The 24397-nt window shown below is 40.8% G+C and overlaps 1 protein-coding gene across 3 annotated transcripts; it reads right to left on the bottom strand.

Annotated features, from left to right (window-relative positions):
- Window positions 1-1920: 1920 nt before the first annotated feature.
- On the bottom strand, window positions 1921-18265 carry LOC132875025 (uncharacterized). 3 transcript variants are annotated; one of them, XM_060911593.1, is made up of 5 exons: window positions 17700-18265; window positions 16710-16971; window positions 8805-8933; window positions 7954-8090; window positions 1921-2359 (listed from the first exon to the last, which is right to left on the bottom strand). In XM_060911593.1, the coding sequence occupies exons 1-5, from the start codon at window positions 17706-17708 to the stop codon at window positions 2354-2356; spliced, it is 543 nt and encodes a 180-aa protein (XP_060767576.1). In that variant the 5' UTR covers window positions 17709-18265; the 3' UTR covers window positions 1921-2353. The 3 variants fall into 3 exon arrangements, with proteins under 3 accessions (XP_060767576.1, XP_060767575.1, XP_060767574.1); XM_060911592.1 differs by having other exon boundaries at window positions 1921-2499; XM_060911591.1 differs by lacking the exon at window positions 1921-2359 and adding an exon at window positions 3001-4872.
- Window positions 18266-24397: the final 6132 nt, after the last annotated feature.

Raw genomic sequence — 24397 nt, forward strand, 5'->3', positions numbered from 1 at the left:
GCGACAATGTTTATTGTTAAAAGCGCTGTACAAATAAACTTGATTTTTTTAGTCTTGTGAGATGGGATGTCATCTGGTATTTTGAATGCTTTAATATAATAATTTAGCTTAGAATTGGTGTCTTTGTGGTCCTAAAGGAGAGATATGTAATTGAGAAATCATATAATTTCATTAAACTGATGATAAATTTTACTAGTGATATTTAATAGTCAATTGGCACATGCCTCAGTTTCCTGAGATATTATGGGTATTGATAATAACTGAATAATGAGGACAGAAACTGAAATGAAGTACATAAATTTAAAAAGAGCAGTGCAAACATCAGTAATAAAAATGTCATAACCTTTGAATGTGTGTGGGTGATAATATTTCCTGTAAAGTTAAATATAACCTCCCCAACCTATCTATGCCAATCTCCCTGACAAAATACAAGCCCCAGGAAAACTTGATTCAACCCCTGGTCTTTTCAGTACCTAGAAATGGCCATGCTAATGTTGTTTTTAAACAGTTTTCTTTTTTCCCACCCAATAGCCATCTAATAATATTTTATCAATTTTACTTCAGATTTGATGTTTGCTACAATCCAGAAAGATCAGACTCTACTACAAAGTGATGCCACTAGTCAAAGTAACATCCTTTAAGCACTTCATTATAATGTCTATAAAGGATGATTTCCTTTTATGTACATTTAAGAATGATTAAAAAATACATGTACAATGCAATAATGTACAAATTAATCTTTAAAAAAATATTTAAACATTTATATTTGGGTTCCCCAGCAGATGCTGCCCTTTGGACAGTATGTGGTCTGTGTGGACTACATGAGTGCCATAAATAAAACCTTTTTTTTTCCATTTGTTTGTTTGTACTGAAATATAATAGAAATGGGGTTTTATTTTGGTACTCAGTATAAGGCTGTGTTTAGGTTGGACTCCTAGAGCAAAGTACTAACAATAGAAATAAATAATACTAGTGCACCGACTATTTATATATTGTTAATGAATGTGATCTTAGTTTTCCAGGGTTTCCAGGATCACAGTTTTTACACTACCTTGGTCTCGTTTTTTAACAGAGTTGCTGGTGGAAATATTTTCTCTTTACACAGACTATGGAAAATAAAGGGACAGTGTACTGTAAGTCTAGACAGTGCATTGAAAACACTGTATAAAATAATTTCTGAACTTATTTCCCAGGTAAAGATGGAGACAATAAAGAAAAATGGGTCTCTCCATTTTGCCCCCCAAAGCCCATACATTTTAGGCTAGATCTTTTTGTGAAGATTTTGAATTTTATTTGGGGATGGGGATTATACTGTGACCTCTCATCCTTTCCCATGAGCTTCACCGTGATTTTAAGCTCCACCTGAAAGTAAAAACCACCTCTGTTATGAAGGTGAAGATTTTTGGAAACAGGAATAAAAAATTCTAAAAATGTGAAGCAATGAGGCTTGGACAAGGCACAGCCAAGATATGGCAGGCACTAGAAATAATGCCATGAGTCACCAGTCTTCAAGGTCAAGCCAAGTCAGATCAAGGAAACACATCCACCCTTCCATCCATTATAGTGCTTATCCGTCAGGGTCGCAGGGAAGCTGGAGCCAGTCCCAGCTGACTTCGGGCAAGAGGCAGGGTTCATCCTGGGCAGGTTGCCAATCTGTCTCAGGACTAACACAGAGGTGAACAAACATTCAAATCAAATCAAATCAAGTTTATTTGTACAGCGCTTTTAACAATAAACATTGTCGCAAAGCAGCTTTACAGAATTTGAACGACTTAAAACATGAGCTAATTTTATCCCTAATCTATCCCCAATGAGCAAGCCTGTGGCGACGGTGGCAAGGAAAAACTCCCTCAGACGACATGAGGAAGAAACCTCGAGAGGAACCAGACTCAAAAGGGAACCCATCCTCATTTGGGCAACAACAGACAGCCTGACTATAATATTAACAGTTTTAACAGGTATAACCCTCAACTGTCCTCATGGGGCCGTCCTTCACAGGAGTGGGGCGATAAAACTCCGACCAGACACAGGGCACCAGGATGGATCAAGCAGGTCCGAGGGGCAGAAGAGGCCAGCATCTCAATCCCAGGATCAACATGTAACTCAGAGGGACAGATGGGGGGGGGGGAGGGGGGGGGGAGAGAAAGAAAACACAGGTTGTTAGGTATGCCCTAAAAATGACAAGTATTAAATCTGTTTGGTAGGCTCGCAGAGACGAGAGTCTTTACATCAGGCATGACACACAATGGCATGTTAATATGGTAAAAAAATATATCATGACCTGCTCTGGCTGGATGCTTGACTGGGTGATGGGAGCACACTCCTCAGCAATGATGAGATGCAGATGGGACCCTTAGGCCTGGCCAAGACAATTCAGTTACATTTCACCGGGTCTGGGACATGCGACAGAATGTCTGACGGCCGATTCCCTGCAGGCTACGATAGCCAGTCGAGGTCCCCACCGTCTCCACCAAAAGATTTCCTGTTGACTCCATGTAACTCAGAGGGACAGATTTGGAGTGGGGGGGGAGAGAAAGAAAACACAGGTGGTTAGGTATGCCCAATGTCACCTGAATAAGTAGGAACAGTATACATATTGCACCGAGTACAAGCAGGGACTCCGGCAACTAACTATGACAGCATAACTAAAAGGAGAGAGCCAGAAGGTAACACAGGCATGAGGGAGCCCCGGGACATAAAGCAGCCAGCCACTGCACCGTCAACAAACTCGAGTGAGCAAGCGAGTGGGGACTGACAGCATCCATACATCCCAGTTTACCAAAACACTCTATGTCTGAGGACCCTCCAGATCTACTCCTTTACCTCATAAACACCATTAATAAAAGGCTTGACTAAACAGATATGTTTTCAGCCTAGACTTAAATGCTGAGACTGTGTCTGATTCCCGAACATTACTTGGAAGGCTGTTCCATAACAGTGGGGCTTTGTAAGAAAAGGCTCTGCCCCCTGATGTAGCCTTCACTATACGAGGTACCAGCAGATAGCCTGCACCTTTTGATCTAAGTAGGCGTGGCGGGTCATAGAGGAGCAGAAGTTCACTCAGGTACTGTGGTGCGAGACCATTTAGTGCTTTAAACATTCAAACTCTCATTCACATCTATGGGCAATTTAGAGTAGCCAGTTGACCTGCTTGAGCACCTGGCAGAACTTCAGCTTTTATTTGAGGGTATTTACATTCAAATCTTTTTTTTTATGTGTGTTCTCCCTCTTTTTAAGGGACCAAAAGCAATTGGACAATTGGCTGCTCAGCAGATTCCATGGCCAGAGGTGCATCATTCCCTCATTACTTTATTTGCAAATTAGCAGGTAAAAGGCATAGAGTTAATTTAATGTGTGGAACCTGTTGCTGTTAACTCTCAACATGAAGTCCAGAGAGCTGTCACTGGCAGGGAAGTAAGCCATTATTAGGCTGAACAATCAATACAAGGCCATCAGAGGGAGGGAGAGGGAGAGAGAGGGAGCAAAAACTTTGTGTGATTCAAATAAACTATTTGGTACATTTTTAAACAGAAAGAAAGCCCTGTTGAGCTCAGGAACACCAAAAAGGACCAGAAGACCATAGAAAAACCACTGTGGTGGATGACAGAACAATTCTTTCCCTGGTGGAAAAAAAAACCCTCTTCACAACAGTTAGCCAGATCAAGAACAGTGTCAAAAGTCAATAACTGAGGGAAGAGTTCAGGAGGGGAAATATAGTGGCTTTACCACATGACGCAAACCATTGGTAAGCCTCAAAAGAGAGAGACTACAGCCATCCATTCATCCATCCATTATCTGTAACTGCTTATCCGGTGCAGGGTTGCGGGCAAGCTGAAGCCTATCCCAACTGAACACAGCTACAGCAAAGGTCACGCAGACCATCACCAGTGAAGAAACCCAGTGTGTGGTGATGTTTCCAGACTTCAGGCAGTCAATGTCCACAAAGGATTTGCCATCAAGTATTTAAAAATGACAATTTAATTTATAATTATACTGGTTTGTTCAGTTACTTTTGGGCCCTTAAAAAAGGTCAGGGCCTGAAAAGTTTTGATCTGTCTGTACTGAAGGAGGTTTTATTGACAAAGTATGATCTAGGAATGTAGACCTCTGCCACCTAGGAGATTCTGCCTCATGGATATCAGGGAGCAACAGTCACTGACACAGACACAGCTGTTTAGAGATGTTTCTTAGTTTATTGAAAGACAAAACATGAGTATACATCCACATTCAAGAGTGTGGTATAGATTGGAAGATGTGATTTAAGAAGCTGAGTTGTTTGTGTGTGACAGGGTGCATCAACAGGTGATGAAACATTACATTACTGATCACGATAGCCTTAGATGTGCAAGCAAAGATAAGTTTCAAGGATTTAATTGCAACTAGCCAAAACCAGTTGCAAGCATGCCAAACAGATACCTCTATCAGGGCCACATATAAAAAGTGCTGTAATTCCTACTCTGTTCACCTGTATAGAGGCTTTGCACTGCCATGTGACCCCCATAGCAACCATCACTGCACCACCATTTAAACAGATTAAAAAATCTGTTTTAATTATCAAAATCTTATGAGTTTCATTACAATTCAATTCACATCTCCTTATATCAACTCTAAATACAGTAGTAGGACCTACTGGGTTTGATGCCTTCACAGATATTACTGTCAAAAGATCATTCTGAAGCTATATTTTTCAATTTTTTCCTCAAGTCTAGCACATGCATACACCAAGCCAGATCCCGTGCAGATATACCAACCACTGCATTCGGCTGACTCAAAGCGAAACAAGTTGTCCTTCGTCATCGAGAGGAAAAAGACAAAAGGCCATGTGGTTTTGTCATTCTTACAGATAGACTTCAGTTTGTCTTTGTCCCAGCACTGCAATAAAATAGAGCAATTCAGTTGGCCTGTAAATAACTTTGTATAAATGGCTCAAACATACTGAACTCTGAAAACATTTACTCTGAAAACAAGGATGCTAAGATCTAATGGAGAATTTAATAGTAGCCTGATTTTTTTTACTGCACTTTATAATTTTGAGGTCATTTTGTGACTGTGCTGACGTGCTGAAGCTTATTCAACACACCATAGCACATTCACCAGTGTCAGTGGGCCAACCTCTGACACTTCTCCAAAAACATTATGCAGGTTCATCTTCATGGAATGCTACAAGCTCAATTCACAGATTTGTGTGATATCATCTCTCTCATAAGGACACCCCACAGTCATCTTGCCATGAAAGCATGTGAGGAGAACTGATCTTCAGAGTTCTCCCAGTGTGTAACAACTCTTTAGCTCATGGGAAACAGAGGAACTGGAAGCAGGCTTCAGAACAGGTGTGTTCTTTTTATTTTGGCACTTTTCAGTGACTTATAAGGACATAAACGCACTACACTTGCACACACACACACACACACACACGTGACAGGGTGTCACAGCGCTCTCTCTCATTCCTGGCTGTCTGAAAGACACACAGAGACACAGGTTAACAGACAGCCAGTAATTCGACACAGGTGCACCTCATCACGTTACCTGCTGGTTCACAGCCGACGCTCGACCATGCCCCACTGCCACACAGTGCTTTTGCCAAAGTGATTGTTTCTAAACGAGAAGTTTTCAGAAACAGCCAATGTGTCTCAATTCGTGTACTTCCGTACTTACACTTGCTATTTTCAGTGCATAAGTGCTTTCACACTGACAAGTAAGGCAACATGCAGTGCACTATGAGTACTCAGATGGTGTCCTCAAAACGGTAAAAATGATGAATGTGCAATGCTACACACTTCTCATCTTCAGTGGCCACCATCTTGGTTATGTAACAGAAGGGGCGGTACCACCAACCTATTTTCAGTCAGTTGGAGGAGGGCATGTCATTGATGCTGATGGTGATGTAATTTCCACATTGCATCTTCATTTTTAAGAGGTGAGAAAAAAAAGCTGGCAGATATTTTTGGCAGGTGATATGATAATTGCGATCAAACATTGCAATCATCATTTCCAGTAATGTTCGATATGAGACAGGATTACCCTGTCGAAATTGACGCATTCTGCAAGTTTGCACACAGTGTGCACGCTGTACTACATGGAAGGATGTTAATTGAGACACAGCATAATTCTGTGAATTTATAAAATGTGATGCAATGTTATTACCTCTGCCAACTTTGTTGGAGGATATGTTTTTGCCTCCACTTGTTTGTTTGTTTGTCTCTTCCCAACATAACTCAAAAAATAGTGAACAGATTTTGATGAAATTTTGATGAAAGGTGGGCCATGGGGCAAGGAACAATTGATTAGATTTTGATGCAAATCAAAATCTGTGGATCCAGGATTTTTTTGTTTGTTCCCAACGTAACTCAAAAAGTAGTGTACGGATTTGGATGAAATTTGGTGGACAGCTTTAATATTATCCTAGGTTCAAGTTATTTGATTTTGATGTTGATAATACAGCCCAGGGCATAGATTCGCTCTCTGCTGGAACAAAGCAGCAGCAGAGTTTGGCAGCCCCCTGGGTGTCTAAGCAGCCCTGTTTAGGATTCGCTCTACTCACCTCCATAGAGGAAGGGGCTAGAAAATGTGTGACAAACATAGCCTGCCTCACCTCACCCTGGCCAGCACACGATGGCTGGCAGGGATCCCACTCAGCGGTTGAAATACAACAAAAAAGAAAATAAACAAGATAGTGAAAGTACTCAACATTGGCATGTGGAACATGTGTACTCTACTGGATAACATCAAAGCAGACAGGCCAGAGAGAAGAACAGCACTAGTCACCAAGGAACTAGCTCGCTACAATGTGGAGATAGCTGCCCTCAGTGAAACATGTCTAGTGGACAAGGGCCAGCTCTTGGAACATGGTGGTGGTTATACCTTCTTCTGGAGTGGTCATAGCAGCACTGAATGGTGAGAGGAAGGTGTTGGATTTGCTGTAAAGTCCCACCTCACCCAGAAACTTACCAAACTCCCAGAGAGCATCAATAATCACCTGATGACACTTCAGCTTCCACTTGGAGGCAAGAAGAACACAACGTTGATTAATGTTTATGCTCCCACAATAGATGAAATGCATCACCGAGGCCCAGAAGAAACAAGCTGTGATGAAGGCTCAAACTATTGCCACCCCCACTACGGCACCTACCCATGCATGCTGAACATGTGGGAGCACCTTCAAAGCCCGGATTGGCCTCAATCACCTCTGGACCCACAACCACCACCCACCAAATTGAAGTCATGGTCATCTTCAACCCCGAAGGATGAACATCATCAATGCACCCTACCTGTGCCCTTCTAGTATTTTTATGAGAAGTTAGAGCACGATTTTCATGAAAACTCTTTCAACCATAGTGAGACAAATCACTGGTCAAAATATCTTTTATCTATGGTTTAGAACAAATGGAACAGTCAGATCTTATTGGTGAACTGAGCCAAATGATCTGACTCACTGGAAAGAGCTGGACACGATCATAGATCTTTCTCTCCAACACACAAGCAAACCTCATACTTATTTTCACTAATACTCTAACTTTTGTTAAATATAATTGCATATAAAAAACAGACAGGGCGGCACGGTGGTGTAGTGGTTAGCGCTGTTGCCTCACAGCAAGAAGGTCCGGGTTCGAGCCCCGTGGCCGGCGAGGGCCTTTCTGTGCAGAGTTTGCATGTTCTCCCCATGTCCGTGTGGGTTTCCTCCGGGTGCTCCGGTTTCCCCCACAGTCCAAAGACATTCAGGTTAGGTTAACTGGTGACTCTAAATTGACCGTAGGTGTGAGTGTGAATGGTTGTCTGTGTCTATGTGTCAGCCCTGTGATGACCTGGCGACTTGTCCAGGGTGTACCCCGCCTTTCGCCGTAGTCAGCTGGGATAGGCTCCAGCTTGCCTGTGACCTTGTAGAACAGCATAAAGCGGCTAGAGATAATGAGATGAGATAAAAAGCAGACACTTCTTCAACAGAGTATGCCTTACCTCAAGAGTGAGAACCGCTTTGCCATCCTTGTCGGTGCATTTCAGAAATTGATCTGAACCGCTGAAGTTTAATGTGACAGGCCGACCATTACGGTGATCTTTCATAGGGCAATTGTAATAGAATATTGTTACTCTATCTAAAACACAGAAAACATGCAAAACTTAAAATGTGTTATATCAACAGAAAAAGCACAGTCAAAACACACAGAACAATGAAGGATTTTTCCTTTAAAAATTCTAATTAGTGGCACATGATTAAAAGAAAATCTACCAGACCTTATCTTGTGGCACTAATCAGACAAAACTGTAGACCAGATGTACATGTGTCAGGAAATGCGACACAAATCCTAACTTGATGCAGCCACAAAAGTATTCAATTTATTACTCACTGATTTAAATGAAAGATGGCTGTGAACAGAATAAACTAGCGAATTTGTCTAAGTTTGAATTTGTGTATTACATTTTTACTGTGTTCAGCTGCAGCTTCTATACCTTTATGAAAAAACAGCAATGTGAAACAGGACAAACATCCTGTTTAATGTGTTGAATTTCTTTGTTAGATATGAGGTGAGACTGATGTATGCACTCCTAACATACTGTAGGTGACATAGCACTGAATAACACACATGGCTAGAATTTAGACAAATTTACACAAATTCCAATTAGCAGTATATCAAACAGTGCACTTTCCCTTTTTCCAATGTTGCTTTACTCTGAATTTGTCACTTTTTGCATCATTCTTCCTCAAACATACTGCACATTTAAATGTCATTTAAATACACCTTAAAACAAGTCAGTGTAGTACATCTGCCTCTGTATCTTTCACATGTTGAATATGATCGTGTACTAACCAGAATTGGAATGATTCATGCAAGCCCTTTTTATTCTTGGTGGGAAAAGTTCAGGACGGATGACTATGTATCCTAAACTTTGGATCATAACCTGACAACTTTCAGCGTCTTTGATAATAGACTGGCAAACTGGGGAGGAAAAAACAACAAAACGTTATTGCACAAAAAATGTTACTTTGCATACAATCACTTACATAGAAAACAACCACATGCAGAAAATAACTGGGTAACTTTCACTTATTTTTGTGAAACAACATAAATACTGCTTAAAGGATATTTCCCTCCAATAAAATGTACTGTATTGCATTGGAACAGTTCAGACACAGATCAAGTATCAAGTAAATACTAACCCCATTTCAAGAAAAGTTGGGATTTTTCCAAAAGGCAATAAAAACAAAAATCTGTGATTTGTTAATTCGTGTGAACCTTTATTTAACTGACATAAGTACAAAGAAAAGATTTTCAATAGTTTTACTGAACAAGTTAATTGTCTCATCTCATCTCATTATCTCTAGCCGCTTTATCCTGTTCTACAGGGTCGCAGGCAAGCTGGAGCCTATCCCAGCTGACTATGGGCGAAAGGTGGGGTACACCCTGGACAAGTCGCCAGGTCATCACAGGGCTGACACATAGACACAGACAACCATTCACACTCACATTCACACCTACGGTCAATTTAGAGTCACCAGTTAACCTAACCTGCATGTCTTTGGACTGTGGGGGAAACCGGAGCACCCGGAGGAAACCCACGCGGACACGGGGAGAACATGCAAACTCCGCACAGAAAGTCCCTCGCCGGCCACGGGGCTCAAACCCGAACCTTCTTGCTGTGAGGCGACAGTGCTAACCACTACACCACCGTGCTGCCCCAAGTTAATTGTATTTTGTAAATATAAACAATGTTATGATTTTATGCCTGCAACACACTCAAAAAAGGTTGGGACAGAGGCATTATTACCACTGTGTAACATCACCATTCCTTTTAATAACACTTTTTAATCGTATGGGATCTGAGGATACTAATTGTTGCAGTTTTGCAATTGGAATTTTTGTCCGTTTTTGCTTGATACAAGACTTCAGCTTAGTCTGTGGTTGCTGTTTTGTGATTCTCCTCTTCATGATGCACCATACATTCTCAGTAGGAGACAGATCTGGACTGGCAGCAGGTCAGTCAAGCACACACACTCTGTGTCGACGAAGCCACACTGTTGTAGCCCATGGAGAACGAGGCCTGGCACTGTATTGCTCAAATAAAAATGGACTTCCCAGGAAGAGACGTCACCTTGATGGCAACATATGTCTCTCTAAAATCCCAATATACACTTCCGTGTTAATGGTACCTTTAGACACATGCAGCTCACCTATGCTATAGAGATCTTGCAGTCACGTGACCGGAAAGTACACAGCCACCATCTTGTCGGTAAAAAACACCGCTGAATACTGCTGCACTCGTGTACAAAATGGATAAATTTCAACCGACGGACTACACGGCTCATTTTTCTAATGAACAGATAATTAGATATATGTCTAAAATAAACGACCTACAGATTAGTGACCCTTATCAATTACCGGACATAGTTTTCACGACCGTGTCAGTGGATATTGAACTGCCAGAGGTGGAATACCCAGACGTGTATAATTACCTCATTAACTTTCCCTCGCTGTTCAGTGGTGAAGCACTGCGTGCTTATAAATCTCTGGACAGTTATCTTTACAGAAATTCAGGATTTGTCAGCCGCCCTCAGATGTGGCATCTTGTAAACAAGAAAATAACAATCCTCATTGGACGGGTAAGTCACTTAAGTATTACTAGTACTGATACTAGATATATCAGTAGTATCTAGTATAGCACTGACCAGCTGATTATAGAATAGAATAAGGTAATTCCAGCTGTAATTCCAAATCGTCCGTCTTGTTTACCATGGATCTGGCGTTGGAGAGATAGAGGCTTGGCAGTGGAGATTTGAGTGGCTGTTTTCTGAGCTTAGTCAACAGGCCGGCTCTGCCTGCAGCCTTGCTTTTGCTTCCACTCCCGACGCCGCCTCCTTCGCCTGCCAGACCTGATAACAATCCACAGACACCCCGCTGGTCTCGCTATCTCGTCCGGAATGTTGTGCATGCGATGGAAATCGCTACAAACCGTCATTTTCTGCTGGAAACCAATGTCCAGTAAGTCCATACGGTTGTAGTGGATATCGAAGTCCAGTACAGACGAACAACATGCAAAACTACACACAAAAAACATAAAAAAAAAACGTGCACAGGTAGGGAGAGCTTGTAGGCGCAGCCGTTGTAGTAGAATTGTATATAGTAGGGTTTTCCAGAAGAAAAAGTAGAAGTAGAAGCAGAAGTAGAAGCAGAAGTAGAAGGCGGAAATATGGTGTTTGACCGACAAGATGGCGTCTGTTACAATTTGGATTGGCTGTGACGTCACATGCAAGATCTCTATAGGCACTGGTGCACCCCATACCATCACAGATGCTGGCTTTTGCACCTTTACCTGATGCCAAACTAGATGGTCATGTGTAGTATTGGCACTGAGAACTTGATATCTGGTTTTCCTGAAAACAAGCTGAAATGTAGACTCATCTGACCACATGTTTCGTCTGTCTTTTGATCCATCTGAGATGAGTTCAGGCCCAGAGAAATCAGCAGCATTTCTGCATAGAATTGATGAATGGCTTCCTCCTTGCGTAATATAGTTTCATGTTGCATTTCTGGATGCAGTGGCAGACTCTGTTAAGTGACAACAATTTTCCGAAGTGCTCCTGAGCCCTTGTGGCTATATCTGTCACATTAGCATGACAGTTTCTAAGCCCATGTTTACATTAGACCGTATCAGCAGATCATCAGATTAACGTTTTTAAAACGATTAGTGTGCACACAGCAACACCAATACACGATTTGCGTGCACACAGCAACACTAATACACGGATACGCTCGGCTCCGCAGGCATCCTGCGCTCCAAATCACTCCGCCCTGAACAGCGAGTGCCCTCTGGAGGGTGCACACTCCAGCCTTGCGCAGCTCACAGAGCACGCGAGTGAAGTGCACAAGCTGTGATTCGGGACTGAGCCACTGTGTGTGTGATCCCAGCGCATATCACTTACCACTTGCAAGTGGAAGGATGGCAAGCCTAAAGACAATCATAACTACACAATGGGCAGTATTTGCATCAGTATTTGCAGTATTTTCATACTTTTATACTCTTTAATGAAAGGTGATACAAGGCGGAAGTCCGCGCTGTTTTTCAGCAGTCGCGTCACATGACCAACGCCAGCGAATCAGGAAGGTGGATGTCACAGTGACGTTGTCCAATGATGACGCCAGCTAGAGCTCAGCACAGCGTATCTCAATGTTTACACAGCACCAGAGCTGACACGATCTGGATTGAATACGTGGACCCTGGCAGATTCCCGTTTCCCGGCGTTTCCAGGCGGTTTAATGTAAACGGACAGTGCATCCACGAAGAAAACGAGACAGATACGGTCTAATGTAAACTTGGCCTTAGGCAGTGCTGTCTGAGGGCTTGAAGGTCATACACATTCAATAGTAGTTTCCAACTGTGCCCTTTACACACTGAGATGTCTTCAAATTCCCTGAATCTTTTCACAGTATTATGTACCGTAGAGTTTCAAAGACCTAAATTCTCTGCAGTCTTACACTGAGAAATGTTCTTTTTGAATTGACTAACAATTCTCTCACAAATTTTGGCACAAAGAGGTGAGCCACAATCCATCCTTGCTTGCAAAGACTGAGCCTTTGGTGACTGCTCCTTTTATACCCAATCATGATACCCTCAGCTGTTACTAGTTAACTTGCTTATTGAGGAATCTTCCAAAATGGCATTACTTAAATATCCTGTAAACTTTTCAGTCTTATTTTGCCACTGTCCCGACTTTTTTTGAATGTGCTGTATGCATCAAATTCAAACTTCATTGATATTTACAAAATACCATTATGTTGGTCAGTAAAAATATTGAAAATCTTTTCTTTGTGCTTTTGTTAGTTAAACAAAGGTTCACATGAATTAAAAAAAAAATCACAGATTTTTGTTTTTATTGCATTTTGGAAAATATCCCAACTTTTCTGGAAATGGGGTATGTACTCCATATTTATTAAACAGTCTAATGGAATCTTATCAAACCACAAATATTTAAAATGTTACTGTTTGCAACCTGGTCAGAAGAGACTAAAGGGAAGACTCTTGCAGATTTTCCAATCTGGACTTTTCACTATGTTGTGTTCAGTTTATGTCTAACTTCTAACTAGTAATCAGGGATATACTATAATTGTTCATTAACACGGCCAGTTAGAGGTAAATGGTTTTGGTCAACTAATGCTTTGTTGTAGTTCCTTACTTTCTGGACAACCAGTGTGGAAAATTTGGGGGATTTCTGTGCTCTTTCCTTGCTATGTAGAAGTAGCAAAGCAACCTTGTGATCATGTCCCCATGTGGGCAGGCTATAAAAGGATCCTTCTACGTCACATTTGTACTATTTCCCCATTCTTTTTTCTTTTTTTCTGAGAATTTGAGGAAGTGGACAAAAAGTTAAATATAGTTCAGCTACTTGAGAAGTTTCAGCAGTTCACACAAAGTTATGAATGAATCAAATTCTTATTCAGTTGAATTCTTCACATCTTGTGAATTCCTGCGTATTTCAGGTCAGGATGGTGAGCTGTTGGATGATATACGATATACGTACAATGCCCAGACTGGTAGGCACTGGAGCATTTTTGACTGGATATACAGTCCAGTGGTGCTTGAAAGTTTGTGAACTGTTTAGAATTTTCTACATTTCTGCATATGACCTAAAACATCATCAGATTTTCACACAAGTCCTAAAAGTAGATAAAGAGGACCCAGTTAAGCAAATGAGACAAAAATATTATACTTGGTCATTTATTTATTGAGGAAAATGATCCAATATTACATATCTGTGAGTGGCAAAAGTATGTGAACCTTTGCTTTCAGTATCTGGTGTAACCCCCTTGTGCAGCAATAACTGCAACTAAACAATTCCGGTAACTGTTGATCAGTCCTGCACACCGGCTTGGAGGAATTTTAACCCATTCCTCCATACAGAACAGTTTCAACTCTGGGATGTTGGTGGGTTTCCTCACATGAACTATTTGCTTCAGGTCCTTCCACAACATTTCGATTGGATTAAGGTCAGGACATTGACTTGGCCATTCCAGAACATTAACTTTATTCTTCTTTAACCATTCTTTGGTAGAACAACTTGTGTGCTTAGGGTCGTTGTCTTGCTGCATGACCCTGAGATTCAGTTCATGGACAGATGCCCTGCCATTTTCCTTTATAATTCAATGGTATAATTCAGAATTTGTTGTTCCATCAATGATAGCAAGCCGTCCTGGCCCAGATGCAGCAAAACAGGCCCAAATCATGATACTACCACCACCATGTTAAATAGATGGGATAAGGTTCTTATGCTGGAATGCAGTGTTTTCCTTTCTCCAAACATAACGCTTCTCATTTAAACCAAAATGTTCTGTTTCGGTCTCATCCCTCCACAAAACATTTTTCCAATAGCCTTCTGGCTTATCCACGTGATCTTTAGCAAACTGCAGATGAGCAGCAATGTTCTTTTTGGAGAGCAGTGGCTTTCTCCTTGCAACCCTGCCATGCACACCATTGTTGTTCAGTGAACGTTAACATTAGCCAATGTGAGAGAGGCCTTCAGTTGCTTAGAAGTTACCCTGGGGTCCTTTGAGACCTCGCCGACTATTACACGCCTTGCTCTTGGAGTGATCTTGGTTGGTTGACCACTCCTGGGGAGGGTAACAATGGTCTTGAATTTCCTCCATTTGTACACAGTCTGTCTAACTGTGGATTGGTGGAGTCCAAACTCTTTAGAGATGGTTTTGTAACCTTTTCCAGCCTGATGAGCATCAGCAACGCTTTTTCTGAGGTCCTCAGAATCTCCTTTGTTCATGTCATGATACACTTCCACAAACGTGTTGTGAAGATCAGACTTTGATAGATCCCTGTTCTTTAAATAAAACAGGGTGCTCACTCACACCTGATTGTCATCCCATTGATTGAAAACACCTGACTCTAATTTCACCTTCAAATTAACTGATAATCCTAGAGGTTCACATACTTTTGCCACTCACAGATATGTAATATTGGATCATTTTCCTCAATAAATAAATGACCAAGTATAATATTTTTGTCTCATTTGTTTAACTGGGTTCTCTTTATCTACTTTTAGGACTTGTGTGAAAATCTGATGATGTTTTAGGTCATATTTATGCAGAAATATAGAAAATTCTAAAGGGTTCACAAACTTTCAAGCACCACTGTAAGTAAAGCTTGCAGACCTTGAATACTGCTGACTATTCATTCTATATTGTCATATGCAACTCGTTCTTCTGTTATTGGGAAACCACGCTCTGTATCTGCTCAGTCATAAAGCAGATACAGATCTGCTCAGTCATAAAGCAAAAGGACTTTACCTTTCCTTTTGCCTTGGTCACAACCAGCCGTACGTGCTCCTATGGCTGGTCTACATGCAAAAAACGCAAGAAACGCACGGAGGGCGCGCGTGAAACGCATGGAGGGCGCGCGTGTGATGTGCTGATTTTCGAGCCATAGACTTGCCGCAGACCGGCCGCAGAGGTTCTTTGTCATGTCAAACAAACTCTACGGGCACTTATGTTTTTTCAGGTTGCAAGACAAACTTACGGCCAACGTGCGTCTTTCTCCATGAACAAAAAAAACGCAGCGATTTGCGAAACGCCAAAAATCGCACGGCCAAAAAACCGTACGTGTAACCTAGGCTTTTTAGAGCATTCAGCAACTTCAGTTCTGCAAACACACATTGTCAGAAAGGGCAACTTTCATTTTTCATTTTCCTTTCTTGGACACATGACTGTCTAAAGGGTAAAGAAAGTTCCTGCAGAGAAATTCTTGAATGTGAGAAAACTATTCTTCTATGAAATGCTATTCACTGTGTACTTTGGTTATCCCTTGAGCAGCACTAAGAAAACTGCCACTTGAACATTATGTCTACCTTCACCAGATTGAACGTAGCACCACAAATGACCTGTGGTGAGTCTGAGTGACAGTTATTTTCAGTAGAATAGAGAGAATTCAGTACAATACATATATGTTGTGAATGAGTGAGTCGCCAGAGTCCGTATCCGGGGTCCGTAACCAGGGTCCATATAATAGGATATGGACCCATTCGCCAGCCAATCAGAGCTCAGAATTTGATGGAAACCGGACCACAAAAAAATAAAGAATAATATCACATCTTTGAGCAATTATCATTCTCTTATGATCTGGAATCTGGCCTGAAGTAGACAACCATGAAGCAAATAGGAAAGTAACCTTGTGAGCTTAACCCCATATAGGTAGCCTAAAAATATCATGCTATGTCACATTTATATTGTACTATTTCCCATTACTTGTTTCCTGAGAAGTTGAGGGAGCTGATAAAAAAGGCCAATGATCATAAGTTCACAAATGTACCGTACTATTTGTACTTAGTAAACAAGCAAACACAAGAGAATCTCCACTAATTCAGAGGGAAATCACCCTGGCAGTTCCTGGATCAAGCACAATACACTTCACTGAATCTAATCTTTATCATGTTACTGAAGTAACAATTTTCTGAGGTTGTTTCAGTGTTAAACATCGGAAAAACCTCATCCAAACCTTCTCAGGTAGACCACATTTTAGAGGTTGCATTAATATTTAGCATAATGCTTGTTTACACTTTACTGGAAGTTTTTCACAAATCCGACACAAGACATCATGGGACCGATAGGAACATTGTGGATACTGAATTTAATGCTCACCAATATGACTGAGCACTGCTATCACATGTAGTACAGTCAAACAAAGGAAATTATGTGATTCTTTGCTTTAGGTCTTACCTGATTCAAACTGATGTTTGGTGGAGGTGCACCAAGTCATGCCATAGTTCTCACCCTTCGACAACACTTCATCCACAGAACATTTGCCTTCTATACTGTCTTCTGGACCATCTGTACTACATTCAGACTCTTCTGGATTCTCCTTTTCATCTAGATGCGTGTCTCTAACCATGGCTAGATAGAAGTGTAAGAAGTTCTCCTTTTTGCTGTCAAACTCCAGACATTCATCATTTTTCTCATCCATACTCAAGTGCTGTATCATCTGCAAACATAAGAAGAAATGTACTGATTTTGGCTGATACTGTATCAGGTTCAAACTGCAGTCAGAGTTCAAAGTGATAATTATAAAAATAATAGACTATCATTTTTAAAACTATAATAATTAATTTCCCAACATTACCAAGTAAGACATAAATAATATACATGTCTCTACACATATTATTTATGTATCTGTCTTCCATACGGAAAAATTCAAATAAGAAATTCTGAGAAATAAAGAAACTGGTGAGTAAAATTGTCACTGAATACCATCGAAGACAATGCACAGAGCTTCCTCAATGGTCTTGTGCCCTGCTATCTTCCAAAGGATGCAAAGTCTGAAAAGTTCCTTAATTAAAATGATTTTGGCACATCGGAATGTGGGAATTTGTGTATTTGCATATAATTTCAATTAGAAGGTAGAAGAGGATTAGACCTCCCAAATCTTTTAGACAAGAGACCTTACTTTACAAGCAATTGTATTATAATTACTGTATTGTCAAAGGAATTTATCTGAGGCACACATCAGGACAAACCTGAAAGGGTTAATGGATCTAAATGCTAACACTTTAAACAGAATTAGAGACCCTAAGTTTGGCATCAAGAAAAACTTCTCTACAATTTTACGCTTGATTTATCATCAAGAGCTTTTTTTTAAAAATCATTTTACAGAATTGCAGAGCTTTCCTAAAAACAGCACAATATTTCCAGAACATTTAGACAGTACTCTACCTGTTCCATGTTGCTCTTCTGACAGACAGTAACAGATTTGTAGGGGTTTTATAGGGTTAGAAGTGGGTTGAGCTTCTGTTAGCATTCATGCAATATGATCTGATTTCATTGCTTTGTGGGCACTAGAGGAAACGAAAGTCTGTTTGGAAGCCAGAAAAAAATTATGGTTTCAGGAAGGCATATACAGTGCTCAGCGTAAATGAGTATACCCCCTTTGAAAAGTAACTGTAACACTTTGAGTGGGTGGGTGGAGCACAGAAGTGCGGCAGGCCAGAACTGAGTTTTCAAAAACTCTTTATTTGCAGCTTTTCAGCATTCACACTCTCCCAGTTCACACAGACATGCACACACATTATCATCCGTCTGGCTGGGGAGAGAGCTCCCTTCCTCGGCTCTCTCTCTCCTTATATAGGGCGCAGTCACTGGGGAAGACACACAAACACAGATTAACAGACATCAGGTGCAGTGATTCTGCCACTTACCTTCCCTGACTCTGCCCTCCGGTCACAGACCGACGCTTGACCATGCCCCCGCTGCCACAGTAACATTTTAAACAATATCTCAATGAACACAAACAATTTCCAAAATGTTGACAAGACAAAGTTTAATATAACATCTGTTTAACTTATAACGTGAAAGTAAGGTTAATAATACAACTTAGATTACACATTTTTCAGTTTTACTCAAATTAGGGTGGTGCAAAAATGAGTACACCCCACAATAAAAACTACTACATCTCGTACTTTGTATGGCCTCCATGATTTTTAATGACAGCACCAAGTCTTCTAGGCATGGAATGAACAAGTTGGCGACATTTTGCAACATCAATCTTTTTCCATTCTTCAACAATGACCTCTTTTAGTGACTGGATGCTGGATAAGACAGTGGCATGTACATACACAGGGTATAGTAAGTATATGGATACCCTATTAATGAATACGAGCAGTAGCCGGACAGTTGACACGTGTGTAAGCCTGCTGCAGTATCTTATCATTTTGGCTTGTGAACATTACCATAATACAGTATGTTATTAGGTCAATGCACGAAGTTCCCGTGCCCTGTTAAAATCCAACAGGACTCGCCCAGCTTGCTTTTCACTGCATTTGTGTCACGAGCCAAATAACCTAAGCTAAGACCTCATCTCATCTCATCTCTTAAATATAAATTCGTACCATAAACTTTTCAGCTCAATCCCACATAACAATTTATTTTATTTATTTTTTAAACCTTATTAATTAAATAAAAAAATGGCAGGCATATCTTGGTATCTGCAATACTAAAACTTTTTTTTTTTTTCATTTTTTGAGATGGGGTGCACACTGTCTTTTTTTTTTTTCAGGTCTGTCAGTCATGGGTAAAAACGGGGACATTTCTGGGGACAGCTCCAGCCAGGGACAGCCCACCAAAAACGGGGACTGTCCCCAGAAAATGGGGGCATCTCGTCACCCTATTGTAAAGTCAACTGTAATAGTAAACAAATTATCAGTTAAGTGCCATAAACACAGTTCTTAAGAATAAAATTAAGCTCATGGAAATTTATTTGACTGATAAACATTGCAAATTCTCCAACAATGAAGGAGAAAATGGTTAATAAAGAAAAATCTAACACAATCTATCAGCAATAAATAATTAAAGGTGCTGACTGCAAAGTCATCTGAAATTTTAAATATTATTATTATTATTATTATTATTATTATTGTGCATGGCATTTTCCTTTGTCTCACAAGAACACTATCATGTGGAAGAGATGTGATTATTTTGACATGCTGAGGGTTGCTTTTCTCCATTTTGGGACCGTTTTCCTACTTCTTGAGGTAAACAGGATGGCCCTACGGAAGCAGCTGAATGCGAGGAGCTTTAACTAATTAACATAACTATGGAACTGCGTCACACCAAGATGGCATCACACGAAAAACATTGTGACAATTAAAAATTTAGATTATACCACACTGTAAAAAAATAAGACATGTCTAGGGTATTTACATGAAACACCGGGATATTTAAATAATACTTCAGTGTCTTCTAGGAAGACATGAGTGTATATAGAGGATGCAAGAAAACATTATAAAGACACCGGCGTCAATGAGTAGACACAAGACACGTCTTCCAGGTACTTTTAAATACCCAATACATGTCTTCTAAGTGTTACATTTAGGGGTATTTATAAGACATGTCTAAGCCCTTTTTATTTACAGTGCAGCAGATCGCAATACATCCAAAAGCTGAAACATGCCCTTTAGAATTTTCTGTATTTCTGCATTCTCCATTTGTGGGGGATGGTGCGCGCGCGCGCTGGAGATCATTTTATGAAAAGATAGAAACACTACTTGAATAAATGACTTACATTTGTGATCTGTCAGTCTGAATATCTGTGTAGTGACATCCAGTACTAATAATATTACTTATGTGTGGTATTTTATCATAAAATCCAACCATTTTTTAAATGTATGTCTTTTTTTAATTCATAAATGCATAATGCTCACTCGTTTTTATGTGGCCCATGACACTCACCATTTCCTTTTTGTGTGTTTTTATAGATTATCAGAGAAAGGTTCTGATGCGCCTAGATGAAATTGTGCGGAATTATCTGTAGGTACTTACCTCTTGCAAATATTTTATGTGTACATACATCACTTAATCTGACCATATAATGGTAAACAAGGAATTCCCAATTTATCATTGATTATAATTATATTTGCAGGCTCGCGCTGCTGTGGCTGCAACAACTAAGGAGAGAACTACTGTACCAACCCACCATTCATCTGATTCGGAAACCAGAGACAGCTGTTAGCTCTTTCACTCATACATGTCAACCCCTACAGATTTCCTGTATTCCCTACGGATTCTGGCATTTTAAAAATGGTACGGGCGTAGTGGTATTCAACTACGGATTTTTCTACATTTTCAGCTTAAAATTATTTTGATTTATTACCATCAAAAAAATCGTCATGAAATACTAAAATGCATGGGATCCGCCATTTTCTACATTTAGAATTACTCAACCGGTACTTCCGCTAGTACCAACAAGCTATTCTGAATGTCTGAGCATGCGCAATTGTGATTTTCCTGCACACCAAGCGGGAAATAACAGCACATGTAGCGTAACAATAGACAGGTCAAGATGTCGGCACCACCGAAGAAAAAACTCAAAATATAGTTTTTAGATATAGGGTTAAGAAAACACTGACTGACTGTTGTTTAATTGAGTGTTAACAGCACATATGGATGTACAGAAATAAACCAGTGCATATATTGGGTAAGATCTGATACATTTTTTATGCATGAAATATTACTATGGATTTGGTATGGACATTATGGATTTCTTTACCAGGGAGTACAGGTGAGAGCCGTGAGGGGTTGACATGTATGTTCACTGCTAGAATTTCTTTTATTGAATACTGGTTCACCATTAAATATTTTCCAGAGCCAGAACAAAAATAATGGTTGGCATGTGTGTAAATATTGCAGTCAGTCCATGGATTAAAGTTTTCCGTCGCTACGACAGCTTTCCATCAACTGGGAGCGCTAAAGGTCAATAATGAGATTGATGCAGATCCGAGGAAGGAAAAAAAAGGGGGGAGTAGGCCCATAGGTCTGACACCGACGTGATTTAGAACTTCACCAAGCTGCTGTGATTGCCTGTTGTTGAACCCTTTCTTGTGCTATGTTTGAGTATATGTAAAGGAATAAGTTGTTGTGCTAGATAGGCATAAATAAATACAGCCTCCGCTACTGTCTAGTCCCAGGGAGGCTAAGCGTAGGCAGCGAGCCACGGTGCTCGGCTTGAGTTTCGTTTCTATCGGTGGCTCCAGCCCGACTTTGCACACTCGTAACTCGGCCAGGGGAGGTCCCAGCCTCTAAACTTGGCAGCCAGCGACCTCTGCCCTCTCCCCAATGAACCAGCGCTGCCAGGGCGGGCCAGCCCCGCGCCTCGGGACGCGATTCATCCCGAGGCGAGCCGCGGCGCTCCGCATCAGTTTCCTTTTAACGGCGGCTCCACTGATGAAACAATTTGGCTGTCCTACTACTAGGCAACTACTTGCCTACTACTAATACTAGGCCTATTGTAGTAGTAGTAATAATGATATTTGCCTATTGAAAGGTGATCAGGTAAAAAATCTAAATAGCCCTGTTAAAGCTGCAGCAAGACCTATGCTATTAAGCCTTTTGTAGGTTAAACAGGCTTCGGCAGACAACGTTCTGGAAAGGCTGTATTTTTCTTTAGTTTGATTAGCCTACGATTTAATCTTTAAACATTATGGTTTTAGCAGTTCGCTTCAACATTGGAGGCTGCAGAGTCGGGCTGTAAGATTTCCTGACACTTGTTTAAGATGCCAAACTTCATAGTAAGGGGAAAATAATTCCACAGTATTTAGTGCCTCGTCAGTCTCAAAAGTTAATAGTGAAGGAGCAACGCGAATCAAGTCCAAAAAAACATCTCGTAGGCCTATATTTTAGATTTTCAAAAAAGTCCGGAATTGGAAGTCAGTCAGTGGAGTGTAATGAAGTGTCTCATTCACCAAGCACAAAAGATCAGAAAACAGTGGAAGCCAATACTCCGAAGCTCAAAATTCAGGAAAGTGGCTCCGGTGTCGCAAGTGCACAAGAACAGTTATTTGAAAGTTAACCTGATGAATTTGTGCGTGCATGTGCGATTTCATGAAGAACCGGAACAATTGGCATTCAGTGAAAGATTCACACCTATGACTCATTATACAACCCCGATTCCAAAAAAGTTGGGACAAAGTACAAATTGTAAATAAAAATGGAATGCAATAATTTACAAATCTCAAAAACTGATATTGTATTTACAATAGAACATAGACAACATATCAAATGTCGAAAGTGAGACATTTTGAAATTTCATGCCAAATATTGGCTCATTTGAAATTTCATGACAGCAACACATCTCAAAAAAGTTGGGACAGGGGCAATAAGAGGCTGGAAAAGTTATAGGTACAAAAAAGGAACAGCTGGAGGACCAAATTGCAACTCATTAGGTCAATTGGCAATAGGTCATTAACATGACTGGGTATAAAAAGAGCATCTTGGAGTGGCAGCGGTTCTCAGAAGTAAAGATGGGAAGAGGATCACCGATCCCCCTAATTCTGCATCGAAACTAGTGGAGCAATATCAGAAAGGAGTTAGACAGTGTAAAATTGCAAAGAGTTTGAACATATCATCATCTACAGTGCATAATATCATCAAAAGATTCAGAGAATCTGGAAGAATCTCTGTGCGTAAGGGTCAAGGCCGGAAAACCATACCGGGTGCCCGTGATCTTCGGGCCCTTAGACGGCACTGCATCACATACAGGCATGCTTCTGTATTGGAAATCACAAAATGGGCTCAGGAATATTTCCAGAGAATATTATCTGTGAACACAATTCACCGTGCCATCCACCGTTGCCAGCTAAAACTCTATAGTTCAAAGAAGAAGCCGTATCTAAACATGATCCAGAAGCGCAGACATCTTCTCTGGGCCAAGGCTCATTTAAAATGGACTGTGGCAAAGTGGAAAACTGTTCTGTGGTTAGACGAATCAAAATTTGAAGTTCTTTATGGAAATCAGGGATGCCGTGTCATTCGGACTAAAGAGGAGAAGGACGACCCAAGTTGTTATCAGCGCTCAGTTCAGAAGCCTGCATCTCTGATGGTATGGGGTTGCATTAGTGCGTGTGGCATGGGCAGCTTACACATCTGGAAAGACACCATCAATGCTGAAAGGTCTATCCAGGTTCTAGAGCAGCATGTGCTCCCATCCAGACGACGTCTCTTTCAGGGAAGACCTTGCATTTTCCAACATGACAATGCCAAACCACATACTGCATCAATTACAGCATAATGGCTGCATAGAAGAAGGGTCCGGGTACTGAACTGGCCAGCCTACAGTCCAGATCTTTCACCCGTAGAAAACATTTGGCGCATCATAAAACGGAAGATATGACAAAAAAGACCTAAGACAGTTGTGCAACTAGAATCCTACATTAGACAAGAATGGGTTAACATTCCTATCCCTAAACTTGAGCAACTTGTCTCCTCAGTCCCCAGACGTTTACAGACTGTTGTAAAGAGAAAAGGGGATGTCTCACAGTGGTAAACATGGCCTTGTCCCAACTTTTTTTGAGATGTGTTGTTGTTATGAAATTTAAAATCACCTAATTTTTCTCTTTAAATGATACATTTTCTCAGTTTAAACATTTGATATGGCATCTATGTTCTATTCTGAATAAAATATGGAATTTTGAAACTTCCACATCATTGCATTCCGCTTTTATTTACAATTTGTACTTTGTCCCAACTTTTTTGGAATCGGGGTTGTACATGGATTAAAGTTTTCCGTCGCTACGACGGATTTCCGTCAACTGGGAGCGCTAAAGGTCAATAATGAGATTGATGCAGATCCGAGGAAGAAAAAAAAAGGGGGGTAGGCCCATAGGTCTGACACCGACGTGATTTAGTACTTCACCAAGCTGCTGTGATTGCCTGTTGTTGAACCCTTTCTTGTGCTATGTTTGAGTATATGTAAAGGAATAAGTTGTTGTGCTAGATAGGCATAAATAAATAAATACAGCCTCCGCTACTGTCTAGTCCCAGGGAGGCTAGGCGTAGGCAGCGAGCCATGGTGCTTGGCTTGAGTTTCGTTTCTATCGGCGGCTCCAGCCCGAATTTGCACGCTCGTAACTCAGCCAGGGGAG

The sequence above is a fragment of the Neoarius graeffei genome, chromosome 27 (genome assembly GCF_027579695.1).
Source record: "Neoarius graeffei isolate fNeoGra1 chromosome 27, fNeoGra1.pri, whole genome shotgun sequence".
Lineage (NCBI taxonomy): Eukaryota > Metazoa > Chordata > Actinopteri > Siluriformes > Ariidae > Neoarius > Neoarius graeffei.

Coding starts and splice junctions, on each gene's coding strand:
- LOC132875025 (XM_060911591.1), bottom strand. Junction 8,934..16,709: donor CAAACATCAGTTTGAATCAG/GTAAGACCTAAA, acceptor TTTCCTCCCCAG/TTTGCCAGTCTATTATCAAA. Junction 4,873..7,953: donor AAGCGGTTCTCACTCTTGAG/GTAAGGCATACT, acceptor ATTTTATTGCAG/TGCTGGGACAAAGACAAACT.